This window comes from Podarcis melisellensis (assembly GCF_964234715.1).
Source record: "Podarcis melisellensis genome assembly, chromosome: 15".
NCBI lineage: Eukaryota > Metazoa > Chordata > Lepidosauria > Squamata > Lacertidae > Podarcis > Podarcis melisellensis.
In genome coordinates, this window is record NC_138532.1 from 16,284,281 (window position 1) to 16,309,831 (window position 25,551).

The window sequence follows — 25,551 nt, forward strand, 5'->3', positions numbered from 1 at the left end:
GAAATCAAAGAATGGCCCCCAATTCACATTGTTTTAGTGAGGCTACGTGGCACCAGCGTTTTTTTGTGCCCAATTGCTCAAACGCCTTCATTTTCTGCCCTGATTTCCACCCAACCAAGAGGCTCACATCTCCTGCTTTCCCAACCTCCGGAGCGATTGTCACAAGCACCTCTGAGCTTGGCTGAAAGAGTGTACGGTGCCCTAAATCCCTGAAGGAAAGGATTCCCTGCTCCGTGAAGAGGAGAACCTTTCCCCCTGAAGAGGGATGTTAGGTGGGGAGCCAGGGAGAGCCTGGGAACTGCGCTGCCTCACTTGTTGCCACTAAGAGATTAGCCAAAAGGGATTTTTGATGGGGAGGGTGAAGAGGAGAGGCAGGCACCATTGCCCGTCCCCAGAGGAGGAAGAACTACACAAAAGGGCAAAGCAAGGCTTTTGTTTATTTCTTTGCATTTGGCAGCAGAATCCGTAAGAAATGAAAACGGTCGTTTTGTTCTGCAACGTCTTACACGAATAATGGTTAAAAAACAAACTCACCATCAATAACCAGGAATGGACGAATATAGGAGGCCCTTCTCATTGTTATTTTTTTGGGGGGGGGGAGAAAGGCTCTTCCCCCAGTAGTGCAGTGGGTGGGGGCCTCCCCCCCCCAGCCACTGAAGGAGCCCTTTGGCTTGCAGCCCGGAGCGGCCACCCATAACTGTTATTCGTACGGCTACTTTGGGCAGCTCGTATGGAACAATGAGAGGAGAGAGGCCTCCTGGATCGGATTCTAGGTCTGAGCAGAAAACAAGAGTAAAAAGGAGCAAACATCTTCAGGCAGTGCAGTGTAAACCGTCAGGGGGCGACGCAGCTGCCAAGGCCCACCCAGTGGCAGGCGGAAGGGGAGACAAGGAGACAGAGCCCAACCTGCCGCCCCAATTTTAGTTAGGCACTGAAGGGAGCCCCCTCCCCAATGCCGTGTGTGCTTTAAGAACAGAGAGAAAACGGCGCCCCCTTCCTCCTGGGCATGGCAGTGGCCCAGAGCAAGGGCAGTGGCATCTAGTTGGCAAGAGGGGCCCCGCTGAGCACCACCCGCCCCTCAGAAAGGCCGCGCTTGGAAGGAAGATCACACCAGTTGTGGCAGCGTCATGGAGGTCAGAGGTCTTTGTCCAGAGATAGGAGGCAACGTGGCCTCAGCTGCAGAGGGCAAAGATGTGCTTAACTCAGGGTTGGCAGAAATGTGCGTGAGGCAATGGGCGGATGCAGAACTTCCAGGGCGAGGGTCCCCAAGGCAGGCTCCCGCCAGCCCCCTTACCTAGGAGCTGCTGCCAGGCCCTCTCCTGAGCCCAGTGCTGGAAGTGCAAGACCCCAGTTTGGCCCCTAACAACAAGCCCCCACCCCTTTAAGGAGGAGGAGGAGGAGGCAGAGGCAGGGGGGAACTTATCATTTCCCTATTGACCCAGGCCATGCCCAGGGGAGTCGGTGGGCACATAGGCCAACCCTCAGAGGCTGGCAGCCAACGAGGTGCCGATTCTCTTGAAAACCTGGCGCAGCAGCAGGACCAAGCGACCCGGCCGGAGCCTGCCTGGCATCCAGAGCTCTTGGAAATGCAAGACAGGAAACATTCAAAGCTGCCCAAAGTTGCCTGGGGCATCCAGCACCGTGAAGACTCAAATACTGAAAGAGGGTGTGCCCCCCACTGTCAGCCTAGGTTGCTCCCTCAGGCTCTGCCAAAGGTGACATGTTCACGATGCATTTGAACGGGCAGGTAGGCCTGTTGCAAATCCTGGCTCCAGCCAGACGCCTCTGCAAGGCCTGTCCCAAGCCATCAGGCAGGAAAGGCCTCGTTCCCCGCTTGCTGGGGAATCCTGGCTTCTAGAAGACATAGATCTTGTCACGCTGGACACAATCGAGGTCATCATCCAGAGTCAGTAATACCTACAACCAGAGGAAGGGAGAGAGAGTTAGGTTGGGGAGGTGGGCAGTGGTTTAAAAGCCCACCCTCTCCTTCCCCAGAAATGCAGGTAGCTTTGTGCTGTCGTGCAAGGGGAAATATGTGGGTGCAGGCTGCTGCTTGCGCCCCGGCCTGCGGGGACCCCACCGCCTCAGCGAACCTCCCTCCAGATTCTTCCCGGCTCGCCGGTATTTGCTGGCCCTTTCGGCGCAGCCGGCATCGGGCACCGCTGTCTGGGTGCTGCTATTTCCCGCCCCTTGCCAGTCCAGCTGGGCCCACGCCACCTACCAGGAAGGAGCCGAACATGGCAATGGACGAGAGGAAGTGCCAGACGTCATGGTCGTCAAAGAAGTCGAGCAGGATGCAGTCCCGGTTATGCTCGCGGGACTCGGCCGGCGTTTTCTGCGGAGGGTCAGCAACAAGGAAGTCTGTGAAGCTTGGCAGGAGGCAGGCGGTCTGCGCAGCCTGCGCTGGATTCAGCTGCCCCCACCCAACAAGCTCTAACCCAGTCTGCCCCTAACTGGCGCCCTCCAGAGGTCTGGGGATGCAACTGCCAGGCCGCTGCCTGGGGCTGATGGGAGTCGTAGCCCCAAAAGGTACGGAGGGAGCCACGGTTAAAGCTAAGGCTGCCCTAACCAAACAGCGATGCAGGGCAGGGCTGGATCTTCTGCATGAGAGCTTTTCTACAGCCTTTTACAGTGGTAACTCGGGTTAAGAACTTAATTAGTTCCGCAGGTCCATTCTTAACCTGAAACTGTTCTTAACCTGAAGCACCACTTTAACTAATGGGGTGTCCCGCTGCTGCCGGAGCACAATTTCTGTTCTCACCCTGAAGCAAAGTTCTTAACCCGAGGTACTATTTCTGGGTTAGCCGAGTCTGTAACCTGAAGTGTATGCATCCCGAGGTACCACTGTATAAGTGCAGCTTCTTCAGCTTGCTACTCAGAGGTCTGCTTTTACGTGGGTGGTTCTGGACAAGCCTGTGGGGGATATGGAGGGTGGGGAAATGGCTCACCTGCCAGGTGCTTAGCCCCTGGAAGAAGAAGTAGAGGGCAAAGCCCCAGACGACGGAAGTGCAAACGATGCAGAGCAGGGGGATCAGCTTGAGGCGTTCCCCACTCCGGAGCTGCAGGGCAAGGAAAGCTGATCAGAAACAAAGTTGAGGAAGGGAGGGAGGTGGAAGTCCCAACTTTCTCGCCGCTATTGCGGATGTACTGAATTCACAGACAAAAGGAGCACAGAGGGGCTCCAATCTAGCAGGAAGCTACCCCACCATAATGAATGGGAGCAGGGGCGCCAACTCATGCAGGTCAAATCCTTTTGGCTCACATACAATAATTTTGGGGGGACCCTCCCCAAAGTCCAAAAAAAACCCCCCAGGGGACAAAGGAAGCCAAGTGTGGGGTTTGAGCATGGCACAGTTTCAGTGGCCGGCGGCTCCTCCTCCTGCCAACGGAGGGGAAGGAAGGTTGAAGCAGCCCCACGCTGGGGACTGGTACTGGGTACGTCCTGGCATCCTTTTAATGCACACACAACTCCACCCACAATTGCCCTCGTGAGCTGGCGCCTCTGAATGGGAACCCCAACCCCCTCATTATTATTATTTATGCAATTTATATTCCGCCCAGAGAGAAGCTGGCCCCGGCCGCCCCCAAGAACCAAGTCAGGTTAGGTGCAGCACCTTCATGATAATGTAAAAGGCGAAGTAGAGGAGGAGGTTGCAGATGCCAATGGCCAGAAGGTAGGAGGCGAAGTCGTTGGGCCGCACGATGAGGCCGTAAGCAGCCCTGTGGGGGAAAGGAGGTTGTCAAGCGGGAGGGTGACTCCCCAAGGACCACACCTGGGGGCCCTTCAAGGCCACGGGGGGAAGCCTCTGCCAGCCTGAGAGGACCACTCCTGCCATTGTTGTTATGATAATGTGTCTGTTGTTGCTGTTCCGCCTTTCTGTCCCACCATATGTAAGTGCAAATTCAATTTAAAACACACACACAATAAAAACAGCAGACCTAAAACCTGAATAAGGCAGGAGCTGTTCACACAAAATATTCAGGGACTAGGAGCAGCACAAAGAAAGGAAAACACAAATCCCATAATGTTAGAAGGCCATGTGTTAAAAGTGAGCTGAATCTTTTTCTTAAAAAAATAGATATTTGCTAACCTCCCTTTAGAAAGGGCAGAGGGAGCCCGTCTTGCACAGCATCACAAGAGAGAAGGCCCTGTGTGTCTTGCCTAATCTGATATAAACACACACACACACACACCCTCCTGCCCCTTGACTGGCTGGTAATCCTCTCTGCCCAGGTTGGCTCCTGCCCTGCCCACCAACCCTGACTTACAGAGACCAGTTGATGACGTTGCCCATCACCAGCAGCACCATTCGATCCTGTGGAGGAAAAGAGAGGAAGGTAATGGGGCCTAGCGTCTGCAACAGAGGCCAGCCAAGCACCCACGGGGCCCCTAGCCCAGCGAGAGGGAGGGCGAGTTTTCATACAGCCCCCGCAATCCTTCCAGGAGAGAGCCAGCCACACTTAGAGGACTCAGCTACACACGTCAATTATATTTTTACAGCTGCACTACAAACATGTGACACCAGGTGGTGCTGTAGAGGAGTGATCTGCTGCCAATGAAATTTTGCACCGAGAGATTTTATAGCGTTGTTTTTTTATCAGTATAGATCCAGCCTTACTCACCACATACATGGGCCCGCTGCACTGGCGGATGCAGTCCGTGTAAAGCACGTGCAAGATCCTGCGTGGGATCCCAGAGTCTGGAGAGAGAGAGAGAGAGAGAGAGAGAGATGTTAAAGGAATGCACCCTGCCCTGTGGGCTGACTCGGTGGAGGCAGGAGGCCAGTCCTGGGAAGCAAGCAGAGGACATGTTTACATAATCAGCTACAAGATTTCTCTCATGCGCCCTCTTCCCGAAAAAACCAGAGTCCTTTTTTCTGGGGATAACCCAGAATGAAATTCCCAGATGTCAGAAAAGGTTATTTACGGTATGCCCGTTTTTGTTTTGTTTTTTAAGTATTTATTTATACTTTATAAATATACATTTCATTATACATTTCATTACTTTTAACATTTCAAAGTTTGACTTCCTTCCCTCTCTTTCTGCGGTTCCTTAAATTTATTTTTTAATATCTTCTGCAAATCTAAATTCATTTAATATACTCATTTAATTATCTACTTTAAATATACAGGTATATTCTTATGTAACTACAGGTTATTACAATAATCCTGCCAGTGTTTTTATCTGTTTGCAATTTATCTGTAAATATTCAATAAACCATTTCCATTCTTTTATAAAAAGTTTGCTGTCTTGATTTCTTATTCTTTCTTATGCCCGTTTTGTTTGTTTTGTTAGCCCCAAAATGGAAAGTGAGCGAGGTCCCAACTAAAGAGGCTTGGCAACTTAAGTTGACAGAATACACACAGTTTGCAGATTTAACATATTGAATAAGAGACAAGAACAGGCCTTTAAATAAGATTGGAAAACATTTATTGAGTACACCCGAGGTTCCACTGTATATGGAAAGTAAGTGCGTACAGCTGAAAACGCTGGCAGCATTAAGATAAGTTCAATAGAGTCAGTAAATAATTATTGATGGATGTAAAAGTGGAAAATTGATTTGAATGGTTATACTAAAATATGCAGGGATATAGGATACATAAAATGAACCATGGAAAGAGAAGAAGGGAAGCCACTGGATATTTTTTGAGTTTGTAAAATATTCATTTGAAATTGTGCAACAGAAAATTCAACAAAAATATTATTATTAAAAAAGGGCCGGCAGAACTCACCCAGTTTCCAGCGGCCCATGTAGTAGAGCTGGGTGCTCAGCAGCAGAGTGGAGAGGATGTGGATGACGGAGAAGATGATCCAGAAAGCTGTGTTGCCCTTGCCGAAGACCTGGAAGAGCAGGGAGAAGGGGGCACATCACGCCATTTGCAGGGGCCATGATACTGAATTCAAGGCTGGGGGAGTGAGTGGGGTGAGAAGGCAAGGCAGGAAGTCTCCTTTCTGCCTCCTCCCTCCTTTCAATGGATGCTGGGGTTTCCCCACTATTCTAAGAGGAAATTGGGGTGGAAGAGGAGCAGAAAGCGGTTCTGCAACGTCCTTTCCTGAAGGGTAAGGTAAAAGTAAAGGGACCCCTGACCATTAGGTCCAGTTGTGACCGACTCTGGGGTTGCAGCGCTCATCTTGCTTTATTGGCCGAGGGAGCCGGCGTACAGCTTCCGGGTCATGTGGCCAGCATGACTAAGCCACTTCTGGCGAACCAGAGCAGCACATGCAAACGCCGTTTACCTTCCCGCTGGAGCGGTACCTATTTATCTACTTGCACTTTGACATGCTTTCGAACTGCTAGGTTGGCAGGAGCAGGGACCGAGCGACGGGAGATCACCCTTTCGCGGGGATTCGAACCGCCGACCTTCTGTGGTTTAACCCACAGCGCCAAATCCCCCGATTTGTAGTCCTCAAGTGTAATAATCAGGGGAAAGGCTTTCCTTTCCTGGTTCACTGCTGTGATTTTGTTTTTATGTTTTGCCAATACATAAAGGCCACCGAGGAATTTGAGGAACGCCGGAGAGGGACAATGCCATTTGCAAAAACCCACAAAAAGGAAGAATGAAAAGACGCACGCGGGCCAACAGGACAGCAGCCCTCGGGGGTTGGGAAGGCCACTGTCTCAGCTCAGGGCTGCCTCCCTCCTTCCCGGGTGCAGCTCCGGAGGCTTCCCATCGCCACTCACCACCCCAACGACCGAGAAGAAGATGACAATGGCCAGGCAGGCATAGGCGCTGTAAGCGCTGGCATTGATATCTGGGTGCCGCTTCTGGTACAGCTTCAGCATGCAGAGGCCGGCGATCATGTACATGAAAGAGGTGTCTGCAAGCAAAAGACCAGCAGCAGGTGGCTATTCATTTTTTCCCCATTTTTTAAAATTGATTTTCACAACTTATAAACACACAAATAAATAAACAAACATAAATCATTACCTTATTAAAACTAATTTTAATAACATTGTTGAGTGACTTCCTCATATCCCCCTAGTTGAGTTTCAATGTATATCGTTTTAACGGTTTTCCAAATAAAAATTCTTATATAATTATCCTAGTCACTTAACATATTTCTGTCTTATCCATTCAGCATTAAACATATTACTGTATTTTTCGATCTATAGGACGCACCGGACCATAGGACGCACCTTGTTTTAGAGGGGGAGAACAAGAAAAAAAAATTCTCCCCCTCTCTGCTCAGCACCCCTTCAGTGAAGCGGCAGGAGAAATGGAGCCCCTTCCATTTCTCCTCTCGCTTGGCTGAAGGGGCACTGTGCAGCTCTCCCTCTCTGCTGAAGCCAGCAAGACTCTCCTGGCTTCAGCAAAAGGAACCTGAACCCTGCAGAATGCAGCGGGAACTCACACTGTGCTCCGAAGGCTTCAGGTGGCTATCCCTGAAGCCTGGAGAGCGAGAGGGGTTGGTGTGCACTGACCCCTCTCGCTTTCCAGGCTTCAGCGAAAGCAACGCGAAGCCAAGGAGCATGGAGGGAGCACTCTGCGCTTCGGAGGCTTCGCGTTGCTATAGCTGAAGCCAAGGAGCCTGCATTCGCTCCATAGGACGCACACACATTTCCCCTTAATTTTTGGAGGAGAAAAAGTGCGTCCAATAGAGCGAAAAATACTGTGATTCTTCACATTACATGTTTAAATCCTCAGCCTATCTGGTAATTGCAAGCTTGCTTTTTCCAGTTAATTTAACTTAACATATTTAACTAAATAATCATAAAATTTCATGCAGCAGGTGGCTATTCAGGGGCAAGCAAAGTGCACTTGGCACATGGGCAGAGGGGCTGTCCCTAATATCATTATTTGTACCCATTTTCCCCAGACGTACCAGGCAGGGCACCTGCTGCACGTTCTTCTGCAGGGCTCACCTGGTAAGTTCTCCATGGCCCCTGGACTGTGAAGCCCAGCCTTTCCCAACCTGGTGCCCTCCAGCTGCCGTGGCCATGCTGGCTGGGCCTGCTATGAGTTGCAGTTGGAAGCAGGATGGAGGGCACCAGGTTGGGGGTGCCTGATCTGCCGGGCGCAGGCAGCCCCTCCCCTCCGGTCCTGCCCCACTTCCCAGGCGACACTCACCAAACTGGAAGTTCGTGTAGTTGGGGCAGACGTGGTAGCAGGCGCTGAGCAGCCCCTCCATCATGAGGGCAGTGCCCATGGCGTAGAAGAGGCCAAAGTGCTTAGGGATGCCACATTCCTAGGAAAAGAGAAGGGAGCAGAGAGTGCTCCTGTTTCAAAAAGAAGCTGGGCAGTGGCTTCTGCTTTGCATTGCCCACCTGCAAGCTGGCATTCAGCTGCAGCCCTTTCTGCTCCCATGGTCTCCCTGGGTCACGGTCAACTGTGCCCCCGTCTACCGGAGAGAAAAAGGGGCTGGGAAGTGGTGGCGAGTAGAGCAGAACTCTGCACAACTACAGCGAGCCAGGGAGAAAGGAAGAGAACGTAATTCCCCCAAGTTTTTCCGTGTTTGTGTGCCTGGAGAGATGGAGAGAGTTTACCAGCCTTCACCAACCTGTTCCAGATGCTGTTGGACTACAACTCCCATCAGCCCCAGTATCGTATGACCATGCTGTCTGGGGTTGATGGGAGCTGTAGTCCCACATTGGTTGGTGTAGGCTAAAGTTCAAAAAGCACACCTTTCTGGTATGGCTAGCTATGATTCATTGATCTGATGTATTTTTACAGCTGCTGTGACCCTCAACTTTTATTTTTATTTTTTTGATAATAATTTTTATTAGTTTTCAATTACAATCCAGCAACAGCCTCATTATAATATAATTACTAATGCCAATCATGCAGATACTAAACTATATAATTCAGGTGGCTCCCCGCATGCTAGAACTGATGGTTTGATTATTTACTTTATTTCTGTGTACCCAAATCTTAATAATTTCAATTACACTCAGGTCAAAATAACAATCCCTTCTACAACAACTGCAGCATTAACAACTTCCATTTGTATTGACATGTAAAATGATTTATAAAACTACAGGTGAGGCTATGAAAAGATAGACATAATATTTTGCTGTGACCTGCACTACACTGTTTATATTTCTATAGGATTTTAAATTGGTGGGGAAATGCTGGACCGACACATTTGTTATCTCCCTATATTACATTTGCACTTGTCCGTCAGCACGCTGGTGACTGAATATGCATGCACAGCCAAGGATGGTTGGCAACAGCATTGGGGGCTGAGGAAGGCAAGCAATGAGAGCTGGGATGACAGCCCCTTGCAAATAAATAAAATGCTGCTGTGAACGTTGTTTCTGCCAGGTTCACCCTCTGCCTTTGTTCTTAACTCTGCATCGAACATAAAAAGGTAAAGGGACCCCTGACCATTAGGTCCAGTCGTGGCCAACTCTGGGGTTGCGGCGCTCATCTCGCTTCATTGGCAGAGGGAGCCGGCGTACAGCTTCCGGGTCATGTGGCCAGCATGACTAAGCCACTTCTGGCGAACCAGAGCAGTGCGCCGAAATGCGGTTTACCTTCCCGCTGGAGCGGTACCTATTTATCTACTTGCACTTTGACATGCTTTCGAACTGCTAGGTTGGCAGGAGCAGGTACCGAGCAACGGGAGCTCACCCCATCATGGGGATTTGAAGCGCCAACCTTCTGATTGGCAAGTCCTAGGCTCTGTGGTTTAACCCACAGCGCCACCTGCCTCTTGAATATACCTCTAAGACTAGGGACCTGGGATAGGAAGAAAAAGGCGTCCCAGGGCAGGAGAGGCAAATGAGGGTGCAGCGCCTGGTGTTGAGGCTCCGGGGGACTGACACCACCCTCCAGATCCTACCACCACGACTTACCACAGCCTGCAGGTCATTGCGCATCAGTGCCCGGTTGTAGTTGATCTCGCGCTGGAGGATGATGAGCAGGAAGAGCAGCCCCAGCAGGATGTAGCCCATGTTGCTGAGGATGTTGTTGAAGGCGCTGGGGGAAGGAAAGCAAGGCAGGAAGGTCTGAATCAAGGCATGGTGGGGAAAAGCGAAAGAGACTCTGCTGGAATCCCTGACCCAGGGAAGAGGATACTATTACTATTGCTGCTGCTGCTAACAACAACAACAACAACAACTTATTATTTATACCCTGCCCATCTGGCTGGGTTTCCCTAGCCACTCTGGGCGGCTTCCAACAGAACACCAAAATACAATAACCTATTAAACATTAAAAGCTTCCCTAAACAGGGCTGCCTCCAGTTGTCTTCTAAAAGTCTGGTAGTTGTTGTTCTCTTTGACATGTGGAGGGAGGGCGTTCCACAGGGTGGGTGCCACCACTGAGAAGGGCCTTTGCCTGGTTCCCTGTAACTTGGCTTCTCACAGCGAGGGGACTGGCAGAAGGCCGTCGGCACTGGACCTCAGTGTCTGGGCAGAATGACCCTTGCTCCTACCTGAGATTGCCCAGTGGGTGGGCGCACAGGAAGTTATAGTAGCAAATGTCTTGGTTCCCGGTGACGTTCACCACCTGCCAACGAGAAAGGGCATGTAAGCACTGCAGAGGACCCAACTGTGAGGGCTGGCTTGGCAGTCCACCGCCCCCTTTAGCAGAGCTCAGATCCGGGAAAACCGGCTCACACCGACACAGAGAAGGCACTAGGTGCTCAGAGCTGGGCTGGGGCAAAAGCCAACCTCTCCAGCCCAGAGGAGGGCAAATGGGTAGCATCTAGGTGGCCAGGTGACTATCAATAGCACATGGAAAGAAGCCCAGGAAAGAAACCCACTTACGGTCTGATAGGTAATGACCAGCTGGATGACGGGCAGAGCGTAGAAGACGGCGATGGTGGCTATATTCCTGCAGGAGACACCAGAGGTAAGGGGGCATATGTGCGTCCCACACCCCCAATTTATTTCCACCATGAAGCAATAGGTGGGCTCTCTGTTGACCCACTGGGGGCCATGCAGGTCCACTCAGCCACCACGTGAGGCTGCCCCTTTTACCCAGAACTGATGGATAGAAGGGAGAGCTAGCCCCCAGTACAGGTGGGGCACAGCCACCCCACCCCATATCCTTCTCCTCTCTCACCAGAAGTAAATCTGGTATTTCTTCCGCAGCACCCGCTTGTCCTTGCGGGCCAGATCCGCCACATACAGGTATTGCTGCAATGAGAAGACGAAAGGAACGGGGTGAACTGTGGGTCTCCTTGGGAGCAGCCGCTTCCTCCCCCCATAGAAAGATAACCTGTGAGGCTACAAGGAAGGTCGGCATTTCCAGACCCTGAGACTGCTTTGACTCCCGCTCATCTTGTCTGATCCCTTTCCCCCCAGCCCAACTTGCAGGTAAAGCCCAAGAGAGCCTTAGAAATCAAGAGCCACCTGCAGATTGTTCTGGGTGTCTCAAGAAAGCAAGCCAGGCCACGTGCTGCTCACTCAGCCCCACTTCCTCCTGTGTATCCTCCCTCCCTCACTACAACCTGTGGTTCTCTGGCTTGTTCTAAATGGCAAGCAAGGGAAGCATCACTTCCAGCCCTCAACACACAGGGCAGGTGACCAGCACTGGCAGGCGATGGCAGAGGGAGACTCTGGGCTCCCATGCTTTTCTGTTCCCCAGCGCAAGACACCTTGGTGCGGATGACGTTCTTGTCCGAGTCTATGTCGGCCAGCGTGTCGTAGTCGTCTTCCTCCACGGAGCTGAGCGAGTCGAGTCGTGGCCGCCCCGCCATGTTCTCAAGGGAGCGATCTGTGGGCAGAGATGGGGCAGCATGACTAACAAGGCACAGACACACATGGCCAGCTGGTCTGCCAGGCGCACACACACACATCCCGACCCCAGGTGTGTGTGTGTAGGAGGGGGAATTCAGCCAACACAATTTAGTTTTGTGGAGGCGTCTGGCAGCCTTCACGGCCAAAAGGCAACAGGTCAGATCAGCCCCGGGCCATCGAATTAGCGATGTAATGGACCTCCTGGCTGCCTCATTTTCTGCAGAGCAGACAGCTCAGTGTAGGGGGTCTTCAGACACCTGGGCAGCTACGGGGCCAAGAAGCCACCTTGCCCAATGTAGGCCAAGGAGTGTCAGGAAAGACCCTCAACATGCTGTGCTCTGTCACCTGCTTCTCCCGTCCCCATAGCGAGCTTGGCCCCTTCACCCTCCCCAGGAGCAGCAATCACCTGTCCTGGACGCACCTGATTCATGCAATTGCCTGGTGTGGGAGTCTGAATCATGCAGATTAACCCCCCCCCCCCGCTGTGAGCTTTCTGAGGGCAAGTGGCCTCATCCTTAGCAGGACAAGTACAACAGGAATCCAAATTAGCCCACAAGGCTTGAAGGGAAACCACAGGAACCCCTGTTGCTGGATGGTGGTGGTGGAAGAAGCATAACCCCTCTCTCCCGCTTTTGAAGCCCCTCAGAAAGCCACAGGCAGCTCAAGGGAGCACTGGGGAGGGGGCTGGGGTTTGTGCCTTTGCATCACATTCCTGGTTCCAGGGAGCATCTTTGCCAGCTGACTGCATGTTCCGTGCTTCATTTTTGTAAGTATATTTTTGTCTCTCCAAGCCGGTGGTGGAGAAGCTGCAAAGCAGCTCGAATCCTGCATGTGAGTTTGCCTGCACCTCTGCTCCCCAGGGAGGCCAGAGGAGAGCAAAGCTCGACCCCTCTTGAGCTCCCTCCTGGCTGCCCAGCAGGACTCAGCCTGGACTGTGTTCCTTGCACCACCAAGCAGCCACTGCTATGATTTGTATTGTCAGGGTAGGTGGCTTAGGCAGCATGTAGCCCCGTCACTTCTTATCCATGTTTTAAATTGAGCTCCATGTTTGCGATTTCACCAGCCACATTTCTCTTGCAAGAAATTGATTTTGAAATAACACGGAAAGCGCACAGAACGCAGCAGAGGTGTCTGGCCAAAACGCCCTCTCCCTTTCCTGGTCAAGGAAGTGGGTCGAGGAAGCCTGGTGCCAGGAACGCCATGCCTGATTGTGAAATGATTGGCAATTTCTCTCTCTGCCAGCATCTACCCATTGCAATGGCCCAGTGTCTCTGGCGGTGCTGACAGGTATCCTGCCCTTGAAAGGAAAGGAAAGAGTTACACAGAGGAGTTAGCTCTCAGGACCTGCCACAGAAATGCCAACAACCACCACCGACAAGCCAGGAACTTTCCCCCAAAGCGGTTCGCAAGGCCCAAAGATCCACGAGGCCCAGCAGCCCAGCTCACCCTGTTTGCCCACTTTCTTGGGGTACCCAGCTGCCTCCCACCATGCAAGCATGCAAAACCCAGGCACTTGAGAGAAGGAATCTGGTCTCTGCATCCCTGACTCCCACCCGTCCAGGTAAGCAGCTCACCTGTGTAACTGTAGGATGCTTCTGTGGACAGCAGGCTGTCGGTGACATTTTCTGTGCTGGCCGTAGAACCGTTGTCTGCAACAGCAATTGGGAGGGCAGGGAGGGGGCAAAACAGAGTGAGTGGCGCGGCAAGGCTCAGACCTCTCAGGCGATCACAAGAGAGGTGGTGGCAGCAATTCCCTCCCCCCACCCCACCCCCCTGAAGTGTCTTGCTCATTTGCACCACCAGGATTTTCTGGACAAACAGGCACAGCAGTTCCCAAAGGCCAGGCCTGGTATCTATACCTGCAGCACAGGTGGGGTGAGGGGCTTCAGGGGGAGAGGCACCATCTGCACCTGGGACTCACCAAAGGAACCATAACTGTAGCCGTTGTAAGGCTGGCGCCCCAGGAAGGAGTCTGGGGTGATGTGGGGATGCCCTGCAACAAACCATCAGCAGACAGTGACCGCGGGGAACGGGGGGGGGGGCAGGAGCAGAGCAGGTGCAGTGGGCAGGTGAAGGTGCCAACTCCTCCTTGACTCAGTCTTGAATCAGGGAAAGGTTTGGGGAAGAGGAGGCAGAGCAAACAGGTCGCCCATTTTTTATTTCACCGCCCAATCAGGGAGGTCTCTTCAAAGAGGTAGAAACCAAAAGCAGCCCCGGTCCATGGCTCTGGTGGTTCCTGTCTAGGGTAGAACCTCAGAGCCCACCTGGACCTGACATCCCCCTCAAGGCAAAGGAAACAAAAAGGCTGAGGGAGAATCCTTTGCTTGGAAGTTAAGAGAAAGAAGGTGGTTTTTGGTGCTTACCAAGGAGAGAAGCTGAGCACGAGGTGCCCCAGAAAAAGGAGGAAGGGAAGCAAGAGAGAAAAAGGGGAAAAGAGACAGAGTTACTGATACAAACACCCAAACTTTAATTGCCAAAGGGGGACGCAGGTGGCGCTGTGGGTTAAACCACAGAGCCTAGGGCTTGCCGATCAGAAGGTCGGTGGTTTGAATCCCTGTGATGGAGTGAGCTCTTGTTGCTCAGTCCCTGCTCCTGCCAACCTAGCAGTTCGAAAGCACGTCCAAGTGCAAGTAGATAAATAGGTACCGCTCCAGCGGAAAGGTAAACGGTGTTTCTGTGTGCTGCTCTGGTTCGCCAGAAGTGGCTTAGTCATGCTGGCCACATGACCCGGAAGCTGTACGCCGGCTCCCTCAGCCAATAAAGCGAGATGAGCGCTGCAACCCCAGAGTCCGTCATGACTGGACCTAACAGTCAGGGGTCCCTTTACCTTTAATTGCCAAGGGGTGTTACACCACAACTACCCCCCCCCCAAGCCACAGCAGGTGCCCCCGGAAAGCCTGAGCTGACTGGCAAGGGGAGGGGGGACACAGCAGCTGGCCAGTGCAGATCCCCCATGCTGTGAAAGAGCTGGAAGCGGCAAGCAACAAGAAGGGCTTCCATCCAAGTGTTGAAGCAGTCCATGGCCATTCAGTCCGGCCTTTTTCAGCCCTGGGTTGCCAGATGTTGCTGGACTACAACTCCCATCATCCATGGCAACTGGATGAGCCGATTTAGGAGTTGCAGGGCACCAACATCTGGGGACCCAAGGTTGAAGATTTAGACAACTGAAATTGCACAAATGTGGAATGCTGAGTGGGAACTTGAGTCTTGTGACAAGCTTGGACTTCCATAGCAAGTCAGTACTCTCTCCCCCCCCTCCCCCCCCGCTTCTTTTTTTAGGGAAAAATGGGTACTAGATCTCATTGATTTTGCAGGCAGTTTTGGAACCAGAGGTTTTGCCCATGGCTCCAGTGTCCTCCCCTTGTGCTTCTGAAATCCCCCTTCCCAAAACATCCCACTCGCCACCACCGTTGCCGGTCCCCTTGTTCAAAGACCTCTTGATCCATCAAAAGCTCTACGGGGGGACCCAGAAAAACCAGAAGCCCCTTCCTCAGTAGCTCAGAGCAGGGCCTTTGGTGTGGCTGCCCCTGTTAAGTCGAATTCCTGTTGAGATATGACAGGCACCCGCTAACAGGACTTTCCATAAACAACTGAAGACCTTAATTGTTCTGATAGGATTTCCCAACTAGATAAAGAGGTCTCTGGCATGAGTATCTACTTTACTTTGTTTTCAAAATTATCTGCTGCCATTTTTTGGGGGGGGGTGTTTTTAGTTGTTTTTATTGTATGTTGTACGTTGCCATGAGGCATGAGCATGTGGAAGGCTATTAATTAACAGAGATGGTATTACATGTTGATGCTGAGTGAAAGTACATTGGTACCTTGGGTTAAGAACTTAATTCGTTCTGGAGGTCCGTTCTTAATCTGAAACGTTTCTTAACCTGAGGTACAACTTTAGCTAATGGGGCCTCCTGCTGCCACCCCAGGATGTTCTCATCCTGAAGCAAAATTCTTAACCCAAGGTACTATTACTAGGTTGGCGGAGTCTGTAACCTGAAGTGTCTGTAACCCGAGGTGCCACTGTACATCCGCAGGCAATTGCAAAGGCGGACACAAATGGTGTCACATGCAGAAATTGTAGCATTACGGCATGGAGCAGGAACCACCCTGGCTCCTAGCCCACAACACACACAGACCTAACCTACCAGTTTCAGTACTGGGTGTTTCTATGGCAGCCAACAGTCCCAGTTGCTTCTTCTTCTTCTGTTGCCTATAAAGGAATGAAGAGTGCCTCAGACAGCTGCCTCATCCACAGAGAAAAAGACTCTCCACTCCACCAAAAAGCCCATGGAAGGGAGTAGGGGGAGGCTCTGGCAGAAGTGGGCTGGGTGGTTCCTTTGTCCCTCTGGAGGAGGGCCTTCACAGGACTATTGTGGAGAGTTCTGCCCCAAAGGAGGTGATTTCGGGAGGTACAAAGGATGGAGTCACTGGAAACCTGTACAGTTTGGGGTGAGAGGGCTATTTCAGCTCACAACACCACTGCAAAGCAGGAGTGCCCTGCCACACGTCAATCCAGACACCAAACAGAAAGCAGGGAAATTTATTCTTCCAGATGGCTCTCGCCAGCCAGCCAAGCCGCACGCTGAATTCTGGGACACCTTAGGAAGGCAGATGGTAAGAAGGACCCATATCCTGGGCTGATGGACAGTCGTGATGGTGACCACCTGCGTGGCAGGAGCACCGGCCTCTCTGCAAAGGAAGGAGAGAGCCACACCACCTATGGGTGTAAAGGTAGGACTCACCTCCAGTTCTCCCAGCAGGCGATGAGGACCGTCAGGACGTAGAAGGAGAGGAAAACCCCAAGGCAGAACAACATCCCGCTCACATAGGCCTGTGCTGCAGGGAAGGGGGAAAGAGGAAGACCTTGTAGATGTGCAGCAGTTTCTGCTGGAGCTGACAACTTAAAAGTCCTGTTTCCAAGCACAGGTGGGATGCCTGCTTAGGTCCACCTAGGCTCTCTCCCTTTCTCTGCCGCTTACCTCCATCTTATGGAAAATAGCCCAGTGAAAATGTCTGGTGCAGGAATTAAGTCACTCCCCATGCAAAATTCCTGCCCCTTCAGTACATGATCGGGGGCTACACAGAATCGCAGAGCTGGAGCAGACCTCAAAGGGCATCCAGCTCAACCCTATGTTGCTGATGCGGAAAACCCACTGCCGACAGCATCCATGAGAGGAGGAGGAGGAGGAAGAGGAGGAGGAAGTGGCCACCCAGACTCTGCTCAAGAGTCTACCACCTTCTGAGGCATCAGGAAATTCTTCCTAACGTTTAGACTAAATCCTTTTGTGGGTGATCTGAAGTCACCAGTTGGGGGTCCTAACCAGTGGATCAACAGAAAACAGATACGCTCCATGCTCTTTGCAGCAACCCTTCAAAGCTGAGTGGCAGCAGTTCAAAACCCTAGTGAGGGTAAGGAGGTGGAACCTGGTGTCTCCAATCAGGGCTGTTCCCTGTGCTCCCTCGCCCATTCAAATGGGTGCAGCTGACACCCAGGGCTACTTACAAGTGACTGCTGGCGATACCACCACGTCCAGGGTCTTCTGGCGGTTGCCTTGGTCAACAGGTTCGTCTGAATGCACCAAAAGACCAGGGTTAGCCAAGCAAGAAAGCAGCACAGTCCACAGTCATTTTTCTGCAGGCAGGATGAAATACTTTCTCTTGGTCGCTTTCTACAACCAGACACTACCTACTATTTTACCCTTCGAAGTCAGCATGGGACTCCCTTTCCTCTGACTGTACTGCACTGTGATTCACGGACTACATAGCGGTTGGCAATGTAAGAGGTTTATTAAAAGAGGGTTATATACAGATCCCTGAAAGGACTCTTCAAACAGTCCTGCAGCAGGATGCCTCCTAGTCCAAGGGAAGGGGGAAGAGGCTTGAGTTTGTGTTTAAGGAGGGACAGGGGTCAATGCACAGATAATTTGCTGTATATGTACAACGTAAGATCTCTATTCCTCCCTCTCAAAAAAATAAATAAATCTCCAGTAGTTTTCAAAGGATCTATTGCTAGTTCACATTAGAACTTTCTTCCGAATCGCTTCATGGCACTGTTTAACTGTATTCGCATGCAAGGTGTTTATTTGGAAACAAAAGTCTCCCAGAGCAAATTATAACAAAAAATGATATAGAAACATGCCAGACTCACAGAACAGCCCACCACCCAGTCGCTGTCTCTTTGGGATTCTGCCATGGCAAGGCAAAAAACCCAAAACATAGGCATCATCTCTGTTGAAGCCCCCACCCCATCCCCGAACTCCCACCTCTGTACCTTTGGAAAAGGGGTAGTAACGCAGCGGCCCACCACAAGCTTGGTCTTCTGTCTTCACCACAACCACCACATAGAAACTGTGGCTGGGGAAATCCTTCTTCTGGAAGTTAACAAGAGGGTGGAAGAGCAGCATCAGGAACCATCTTCCCTGGGCTGCAGAAATTCCATGACAACGTGCCAGCTAGCAAGCACTTAAAGGACTCCTATGTGGGGCACCTGGGCTCTTCTGAGAGCATATACCTATATACACACATACACCACCCTAAGATGTTCCTAGTGAGTGGCAGACCAACTGATGGCAGGATTTGAGGCCAGACCAGGGCTGTGAACCCCTGTTATTTGCCAGCCACTGAGGCAGAGGCATCGTGCCTGCCACACAAAGCACCCAAAGAATCAGTTTTCTCTTCAACAAGCATCGCTTCCTCGGGAGCACCAAGGGCATGGATAATATTCCCCGGCGCAAGCAACACCACTGCAACCATCTGCTAATTGATGCTACCAGACACCAGAAGCAATGGGGAAGCCAGCCCGGACGCTTCTGCGGGGCTCAGATTGCACTTGGCGCAGCTCCTAGCCTGAGTCCGGTACCTGCACAGTGATGGCTGCCTTCTTGGTCATGGTCTGGTACATGCCGATGAAGGCCACATTGTTGTCCAGGTCATAGACAGGGCACTGAGGGAAGGAAGGAAGATGGAAGTAGGGTCAGCCACTCCACTGCTCCAAAAAAAGCAGGATCCTTCATGAAAAAAATATGCCCTCCCAGTCTAACCACCCATCTCACTTACCAAGATGTCTTGGATGGAAATGACAGAACAGGGGAAGGCCATGGCAGAGGTCACCTTCACTATCACGAAATCTACACCCTCCGGGAACTCATACTTGAAATACTGCCCAGGAGAAGAGGGAGGCGTTAAGAAGCCACATGCAGACCTGGAAGGCGTGAAGCCCACCCCAACACCCTTTTACCTTCCTTTAGTGTGCCCCCTCCCCCAAAATAGCACAATCAGCTGCAGCTCAGAAATTCAATCATAGGGTTGTAGAGTTGGGACACCAAGAGTCATCTAGTCCAACCCCCTGCAATGCAGCAATCTTTTGCCCAATGTGAGGCTTGAACCCATGCCCCTGAGATTAAGAGTCTCTTGCTCTACCGACTGGGCTATCTCTGCTCCTGGGATATTAATGGCCACGTTCTTAAAAATAACTTTCTCTCTGGTGCCGGGGAGAGAATCCTGAGCTTGCTGGGCAAGAGATTGCTGCATTCCCACAACAACAACGCCAGAGCCACTGTTTCTGAGGTATTACAAAGCAGAGCAAGCTCTTCCCACATCACAACCCGATGCAGAACCACCCACAAGGCCGTGATTCATAAACGAAACCTCGGTCCAACGGGCCTTCCTTCTGGCAATTACCATCTGGGGCCCTCTCTATTCTTCACCCTAACAGAGAGAACTCACCTGTGGCTGGGCTGCCGTGGCATTGAAGGTAAAGTGCTCATTGGTCCTGTGTTAGGAAATAAGAAAAGAAAAGACTTAAATTGTTTCATAAAAGGCGCGGGTGGCGCTGTGGTCTAAACCACAGATCCTAGGACTTGCCGATCAGAAGGTCGGCAGTTTGAATCCCTGCGACGGGGTGAGCTCCCATTGTTTGGTCCCAGCTCCTGCCTGCCTAGCAGTTCAAAAGCACGTCAAAGTGCAAGTAGATAAATAGGTACCCCTCCGGCGGGAAGGTAAACAGTGTTTCCGTGTGCTGCTCTGGTTCGCCAGAAGTGGCTTAGTCATGCTGGCCACATGACCCGGAAGCTGTCTGCGGACAAACGCCGGCTTCCTAGGCCTATAGAGCAAGATAAGCGCGCAACCCCAGAGTTGTTCGCAACTGGACCTAACGGTCAGGGGTACCTTTACCTTTAAAAGTTACATACCTCTTGTAGAGAAAAACCACAAAGCAGTGTGTGCAATATGTGTCTTTATTGGTTGGAGGAACACACTTATAGCGGCTGGAGGAGCCAATATTGTGTTGGCCTGAAAGCTGCACCCTCTAAGTGAGTCCCCTAACTTTCCCTAAGGGTTTGGGAGGGGGCAGAATGTTGCACACGCTCAGAGGAACTTTGTGATCCCCTTCACACCTTCAGTGTCTGGGCCTGTTCCTTCCCTGCTACCCTGCATTCTTCTGTATCTTATTTCCCATTCCGCACCCAGCAAAGAGCACCGTTGCTGCTCCCACCACAACCTCACCTACTCCTGGGCCTGGTCTTCAGCCGAAGAGGACCTGCCAGGACAAGCAGCTGGCTCCTTGGCTGCTTCAAGCCCCAGAGGTCAGAGGCTGCTCACCTGAGCACAAAGTTATCCACACGAGTGACCTGCAGCTGGTAGGAGGCGTTGCTCACAGAGAGCGTAGAAACATCCACGTAGAAGAACTGCATCTCCACCTCACTCTTGGTCTGAGGCTGGCATAGTGTGCGGCTGACATCTTGGTAGAGGTACTTCCGCTGGTACCTGGAGGCCCGAGGCAGAAGGAAGGGGGTTGGCGAACACCAACCAGGGGCACCCAAGCACAGTCCGATTCAAATACCCAACAGCCCCGTCTGAGCGAGACCTTTGTGGCTCAGAAGGAGCAGAACTGCCACCTGGCATCAGCATCTTTCTACCCAGCTGGTCTCAGGCCCACAGTCACCTTGTCCTTGGCTAAGGGTAGCCACCAGGTAAGAAGAGCCAGACCATGGGGCCCCCAATGGGAATGGATAGCTGGGACAGAGGATGCTTCGCTGCTGCATCCTTCCAGCCAGGAAGAGGCCACCCCCATGAGCCTGCCAAGAAGACTCGGACAAAGAAGAGCGTGTCCATCACACAGAGATACTCACAGTCCCCTGAGGATTAACGGCACCTGGAACGACACCACGGCCTCCTTCTGCCTGACCACAAAGAGCACTGGTGTCTCCTTCAGCTCTGAGAGCACGTTCACCGACACCCGGACTCCCTCCGTCTGCAGGAGTGAGAACAAGAGGAGATCTTGGGTTTGGGGCAGGAGGAAGAGCCAAGCATGTCTCATCCTCGGACCTTTTGCCTGCTCTCTCTTTCTCCTTCCACCCACCAAAGGCACCCATGAGGCCACTAGTTGCAAAGGACAGCAGACATCTAATGATGCTAATTGAGTCTGGCTGGCAGGTGCCCAAGAAAGCACTCTGCAGCCAGCTGCCTGGGTCAACCCCCCTAAAGGTCTGCACAAGAGCTCAGACCTGGCCTGTGCTCCCATCTGTCAAAAAGAAAAGAAGGCTTGGGTTGCTCAATAAACACATCTTCTACTCTGCCCCACTGCAAAGGTCCTAGGATGTGCAGAGGCCACTAGTCATTGTTACTCTGCAGTGAGGTACGGATTCTACACCTTTCCTGGCACAGGGAGGACTGAGCAGAACAAGGGGGGATGGTTTCAGGAGCAGAAAGTGTCGGGCTCTGCCGCACCCCAGGAAAGGCTGCCCTGGCATCTCGGACACACTGACCGACTAGACGTGACCCTAAGCCAAGCAGGAGTCATTGGGGAGCTGCTCCTGGACTGGCCTCTGAGTCCCAGACAAGCCCTCTTCTCAACAATCCAGACCCAGGAAGAAAAAGAGGCCTTGCATTCTTGCTGGCATGGAGTCTAGAGACCCCTTACTAGGCACTCCCAGCAGCTAGGAACAGCTCAGTCTACTCTACTCTGACCGACAGTGTCTCTTTCAGACAGGAATATCTCCCAGCCCTACTTGGAAGTGCCCTTGGGACTGAACCTGGGACCTTCTGCATGCAAATCAAATGCTCTTCTACTGAGCTATGACCCTGCACCTTGTTGCAGAAGGAGGCTGGCTTTTGCCTATGGGATCCCCATAACTTGCGGGGAGCAGGGTAGGGAAGGCAATAATATAACAGCTGACTGAAAGCCAAGAAAACTGTACTGGAAGGAGAGAGATGCCTGTGTGTGTGAAATAATAACCTTGGGCACCTGCCTGTGCTAGTACTGAATGATTTGTACTGGTGCCAAGGGAACAGAATAACATTTTCAGTTTGGCACAGGACTGCCACCCCCCTCCCTTTTTTCACTTTATATTTGTTTTGTTAAATTTATATCCCAGTCTCTTCCTCCCAAAGGAACCCAATGGCATGCCTAGGAATTTAAATAAGTATTATTTCCTGGGCTGCCATGTTTAAGTGTAGAAAAACTTCTCTAAGTTTAGCATCAGGAGCAGGAACTCAACTTAGTGCTGATGACACAGACCTTTAAGCCACACCCCGCACAGTGGCTGCTTTAAGGAGGGACATGATCCTTCTGTACACTTGCACTAGGTGACGAGACAGGAATGACGTTGCAGGTGGATTTTCACCTGGAAAACAACAGCTGGCAGATGGGGTTGTAGGCTCTATGCGTCCTCCAGACTTGGGAGCTGCTGCTGGTGAATAAGGATAACCACCTTTGCTAATTTGGGAGGCCGTGGATACAAAGGCCAACAGCCCAGAACAAACAGGTTGAAGTGTCACAACCCAGCAAAGTATCACACCGGACAAAAAGCACAGAGTGAGAATTCCCTGGTGCCACCTGGAGGCCAAAGGTCTGCCAAGAAGATCTTACAGCTCATCTCACCTTTGACACATCTTTGGGGACAAAGGGAGTTTAAGCTGTAGAGGCGTAGCTCTGGAGAGGGACAGCTCTGCTGAGCAGAGAAGCCTTTTCTTGAGATCTAGGAACTTGAGGCCGCTCGAGTTACATGAAAGGAGATTCCGACTAAACATCAGGAAAACCACTTTCTGACAGTAGGAGCTGTTGGAGGTTGTGGTCTCTCCTTCCTTGGAAGTTTTGAAGCAGAGGTTGGATGGCCATCTACCATGGATGCTTTAGCTGAGATTCCTACATTGCAAGGGGTTGGGCTAGATGACCCTCGGGGTCCCTCCCAGCTCTACGAGTTCCACAAGTGCGGAAGAAGGGCAGGAATCGCTGCTGGCTGGATACCCAAACAGCCTTATGACTGACTGTAAACAAATAAGGATAAGGTGGGGCGGAAGAGGACGTGGCTCTCTCGCAGACCTCTCTGCTTGGACAAGCAAGGGCTTTTCTGGGTCCCTTCCAAAAGCGCTTGCACTTCGCAAGTGGGCGGGCGGGTTTGCGAAAGGGGACTGTCTTGCCCAAGAGAGCCAAAGCATCCTTATTTATACTTGCCTAACCCCGGTACTTTCGCAATGCCCAGCAACCCCCTTTCTCCCGCACAGGGACAACGGCGGGTAGGGGGGCTCCGTCCCTTCCCAAGCGGTGTACGAGACTGGGCGGCCCAGCAGCGCCCCCTCCCGGGTGGGGCCGCAGACTGCCCTGCAAGGGCGCCCTCTGCACACGCCCAGAGGCTGCTCACCGCGTTCCTGGTGACGGTGTGGTTGAAGGCGTAGATGTTGAGCAGCTCGCCGTTGACGGCGTCCGTGTAGGGCTTGTCGAAGTCGGCCTCCTTCTGCACTACGGTCTTCTTGCCGGCCGCCGCCTCCGACCCGGGCAAGAGCAGGAGCAGCAGGAGCAGCGGCGGCGGCGGCGGCAGGAGAAGACGGGGCGCCCCCTGCGGGCCTAGCATGGCCCCAGCCCGGCAGGCGGGCGGCGGCTGACGGGGACGGAGGAGGAAGAGCAGCAGGTGGTGGCGGCGGCGGCAGCGGCTGGAGCCAGCATGCCCGTCGCTAAGCGTCGGGGCTCCCGCAGCAGGCCCGAGGACGAGAGGCAAGCGCGGCCCCTTTAAGGCTCCTCTCGCTACTTCGCCGCGCTCGCGACTGGCTCGAGGCCGCGCGGTAAACACTCGGGCCGGTCGGGCCGTGACGTCACCTCTGAGGACGCTCCCCCTTAAAGGGGCAGGAGCCGGACGGCCGCAGCTGCCCTGCCTATGGCACAGCCCGGGTAGGATGCCGGCTGCAGACGAGCAACCTCGAGCCGGACGCCTCTTCCGTAAATAGGACTTTTTTTGGGGGGGGCACACACACACACACCCCTCTCGCGGCAGAGGAAATGGTACACGGGGCGCGGGAAAATGTGCCTTTTTTGTGATAAGCAGCCCCTGCATCTCCCGTGCGCGGACGATCCAGCGTAGGTTCTTGGGAGATGCTGAAAAGTTTTCAGCAGAAAGGCAATGCACAGCAAGAGAAATGCACCATAGGACGCGCCAGCTCTCCGGAAGGCGCCTGGCAGAGAGGAGGCGGCAGGTGCGCCTACCTGCCTGTTTTAGGGGAAGGTGTTTCTGCCTCCAGCATTGCTGACTTTCAGGAGAAATGCACACACATTTCTGCTTACGCAGGCACTTGGCGGCTGAAGGATACCGGTCAGGGTAACTTTGCCCTTAGCAGGAATGAGGATATGCTATTGTTTTAAAAAGTTCTAAATGCATGGGTTTTTCTTTACTTGTTTCTAGTTGATTCTGAAGCGTTTTAAACGTCTTTTAAAATTGTATTAACTTTTGGATGTTTGCTACCTGGGGCTCCTTTGAGAGGAAAGATGGAAATCTAAAAAGAGCTCATCCCTGGAGTCAGTAATTTAGGACAGGACGAGCTGCAACCTGCTTACTATTCAGTGCAGAATTGCAACATACAAATGTTTACTAAAGGAGAACTTCGCAGTTGCTTGTTGCAGCAGCAAGAGCTTTTGATGGTATTGCCAGCAACATGCTCAGTTCTCACTGCCACCAGTGTTGCTGTGTTGTTGGCGGCTTAATGTTCACCCTGAACGTTAGGAGTAACTGGAATACTTGTTTAGTCTCTTCTGACATTTATTTGTTGGCCCTCTTTAGCCATGGTTCTCAGAAATGCTTACCAAAAAAAACCCAAAACCAAAAAAGTGCACCTAAATCCAACAGTTGGAGTTGGCCTGCATAAAGGTCTTCTTAAAGAGTTCAGATCCCATCCGTCCCCCGGCTTAAAATAGCTACCTGCAATTTTAATGTCTTTTAAAAAGGGTTTCCAAACCCTGCTGAAATGGAATCACCTAGTTTTGATGTAACGTCCTACTTTCAACCCTAGGTGTACCAGTACAGTACTTCCTTACCAGGAAACAAGGTTGCCACCTATTATTTGTCCAGCACCAGGGCAGCTGTTTCTACAATGGAGCAGGCTACAGACGTCATTTCTGCCTATTATGCAGGCCCAGATGGAAGGGCATTTCTAACAGAATCCTAGTCTAGAGCTTATCAACTGCACTCATCTGAAAAAAAGGGAAGTTTATACAATTTGTTGCCAGGATACAGAGCTTAGCCATTCCCCACCTCCATGCAGATGGCTGGTAGGCAGCAACTTGCCATGCTGTAACCAGGAGGAGGACATTGGCCGTGCTCCTGGAAAACACCAACAATCCCTTGTTAGGAGGCACATTTTTATAGCCTCTTGGCTGCCCACAAAGAAGGGGAATTTCAGGAACATCCTTGCTTGGAGGAAGAGCTTACAAACAAGAAATGAAGACCAAATATGAACAAGCACAGAATTGAACAAGATTTTAGAATGATATTTTGAAGTTGAAAATTACTCCCCCCAAACACACACATTTGTGGTGATAATAAAAATATACACCCCTCCATAATCTGAGAGTTTTAATTATAGCTCCCTGTGCTCCAGT

The 25,551-nt window shown here is 51.9% G+C and overlaps 1 protein-coding gene across 4 annotated transcripts; it reads right to left on the minus strand.

Annotated features, from left to right (window-relative positions):
• Positions 1-418: 418 nt before the first annotated feature.
• On the minus strand, positions 419-24,272 carry SIDT2 (SID1 transmembrane family member 2). Of its 4 annotated transcripts, XM_081889771.1 has the most exons (27): positions 23,327-24,186; positions 20,816-20,937; positions 20,286-20,450; positions 19,413-19,458; positions 18,744-18,845; positions 18,547-18,630; positions 17,959-18,058; positions 17,191-17,256; positions 16,430-16,523; positions 15,833-15,897; positions 13,609-13,680; positions 13,262-13,336; positions 12,937-12,984; positions 11,546-11,664; positions 11,011-11,084; positions 10,713-10,779; positions 10,379-10,452; positions 9,798-9,921; positions 8,071-8,188; positions 6,684-6,820; positions 5,734-5,842; positions 4,624-4,700; positions 4,270-4,316; positions 3,615-3,720; positions 2,949-3,059; positions 2,222-2,335; positions 419-1,917 (listed from the first exon to the last, which is right to left on the minus strand). In XM_081889771.1, exons 1-27 carry the CDS (start codon positions 24,011-24,013, stop codon positions 1,855-1,857), a joined length of 3,066 nt encoding a protein of 1,021 aa, XP_081745897.1. In that variant the 5' UTR covers positions 24,014-24,186; the 3' UTR covers positions 419-1,854. The 4 variants fall into 4 exon arrangements, with proteins under 4 accessions (XP_081745897.1, XP_081745895.1, XP_081745894.1 ...); XM_081889769.1 differs by lacking the exon at positions 13,609-13,680 and having other exon boundaries at positions 23,327-24,272; XM_081889768.1 differs by lacking the exon at positions 12,937-12,984 and having other exon boundaries at positions 23,327-24,266.
• Between the last annotated feature and the right edge of the window lie 1,279 nt (positions 24,273-25,551).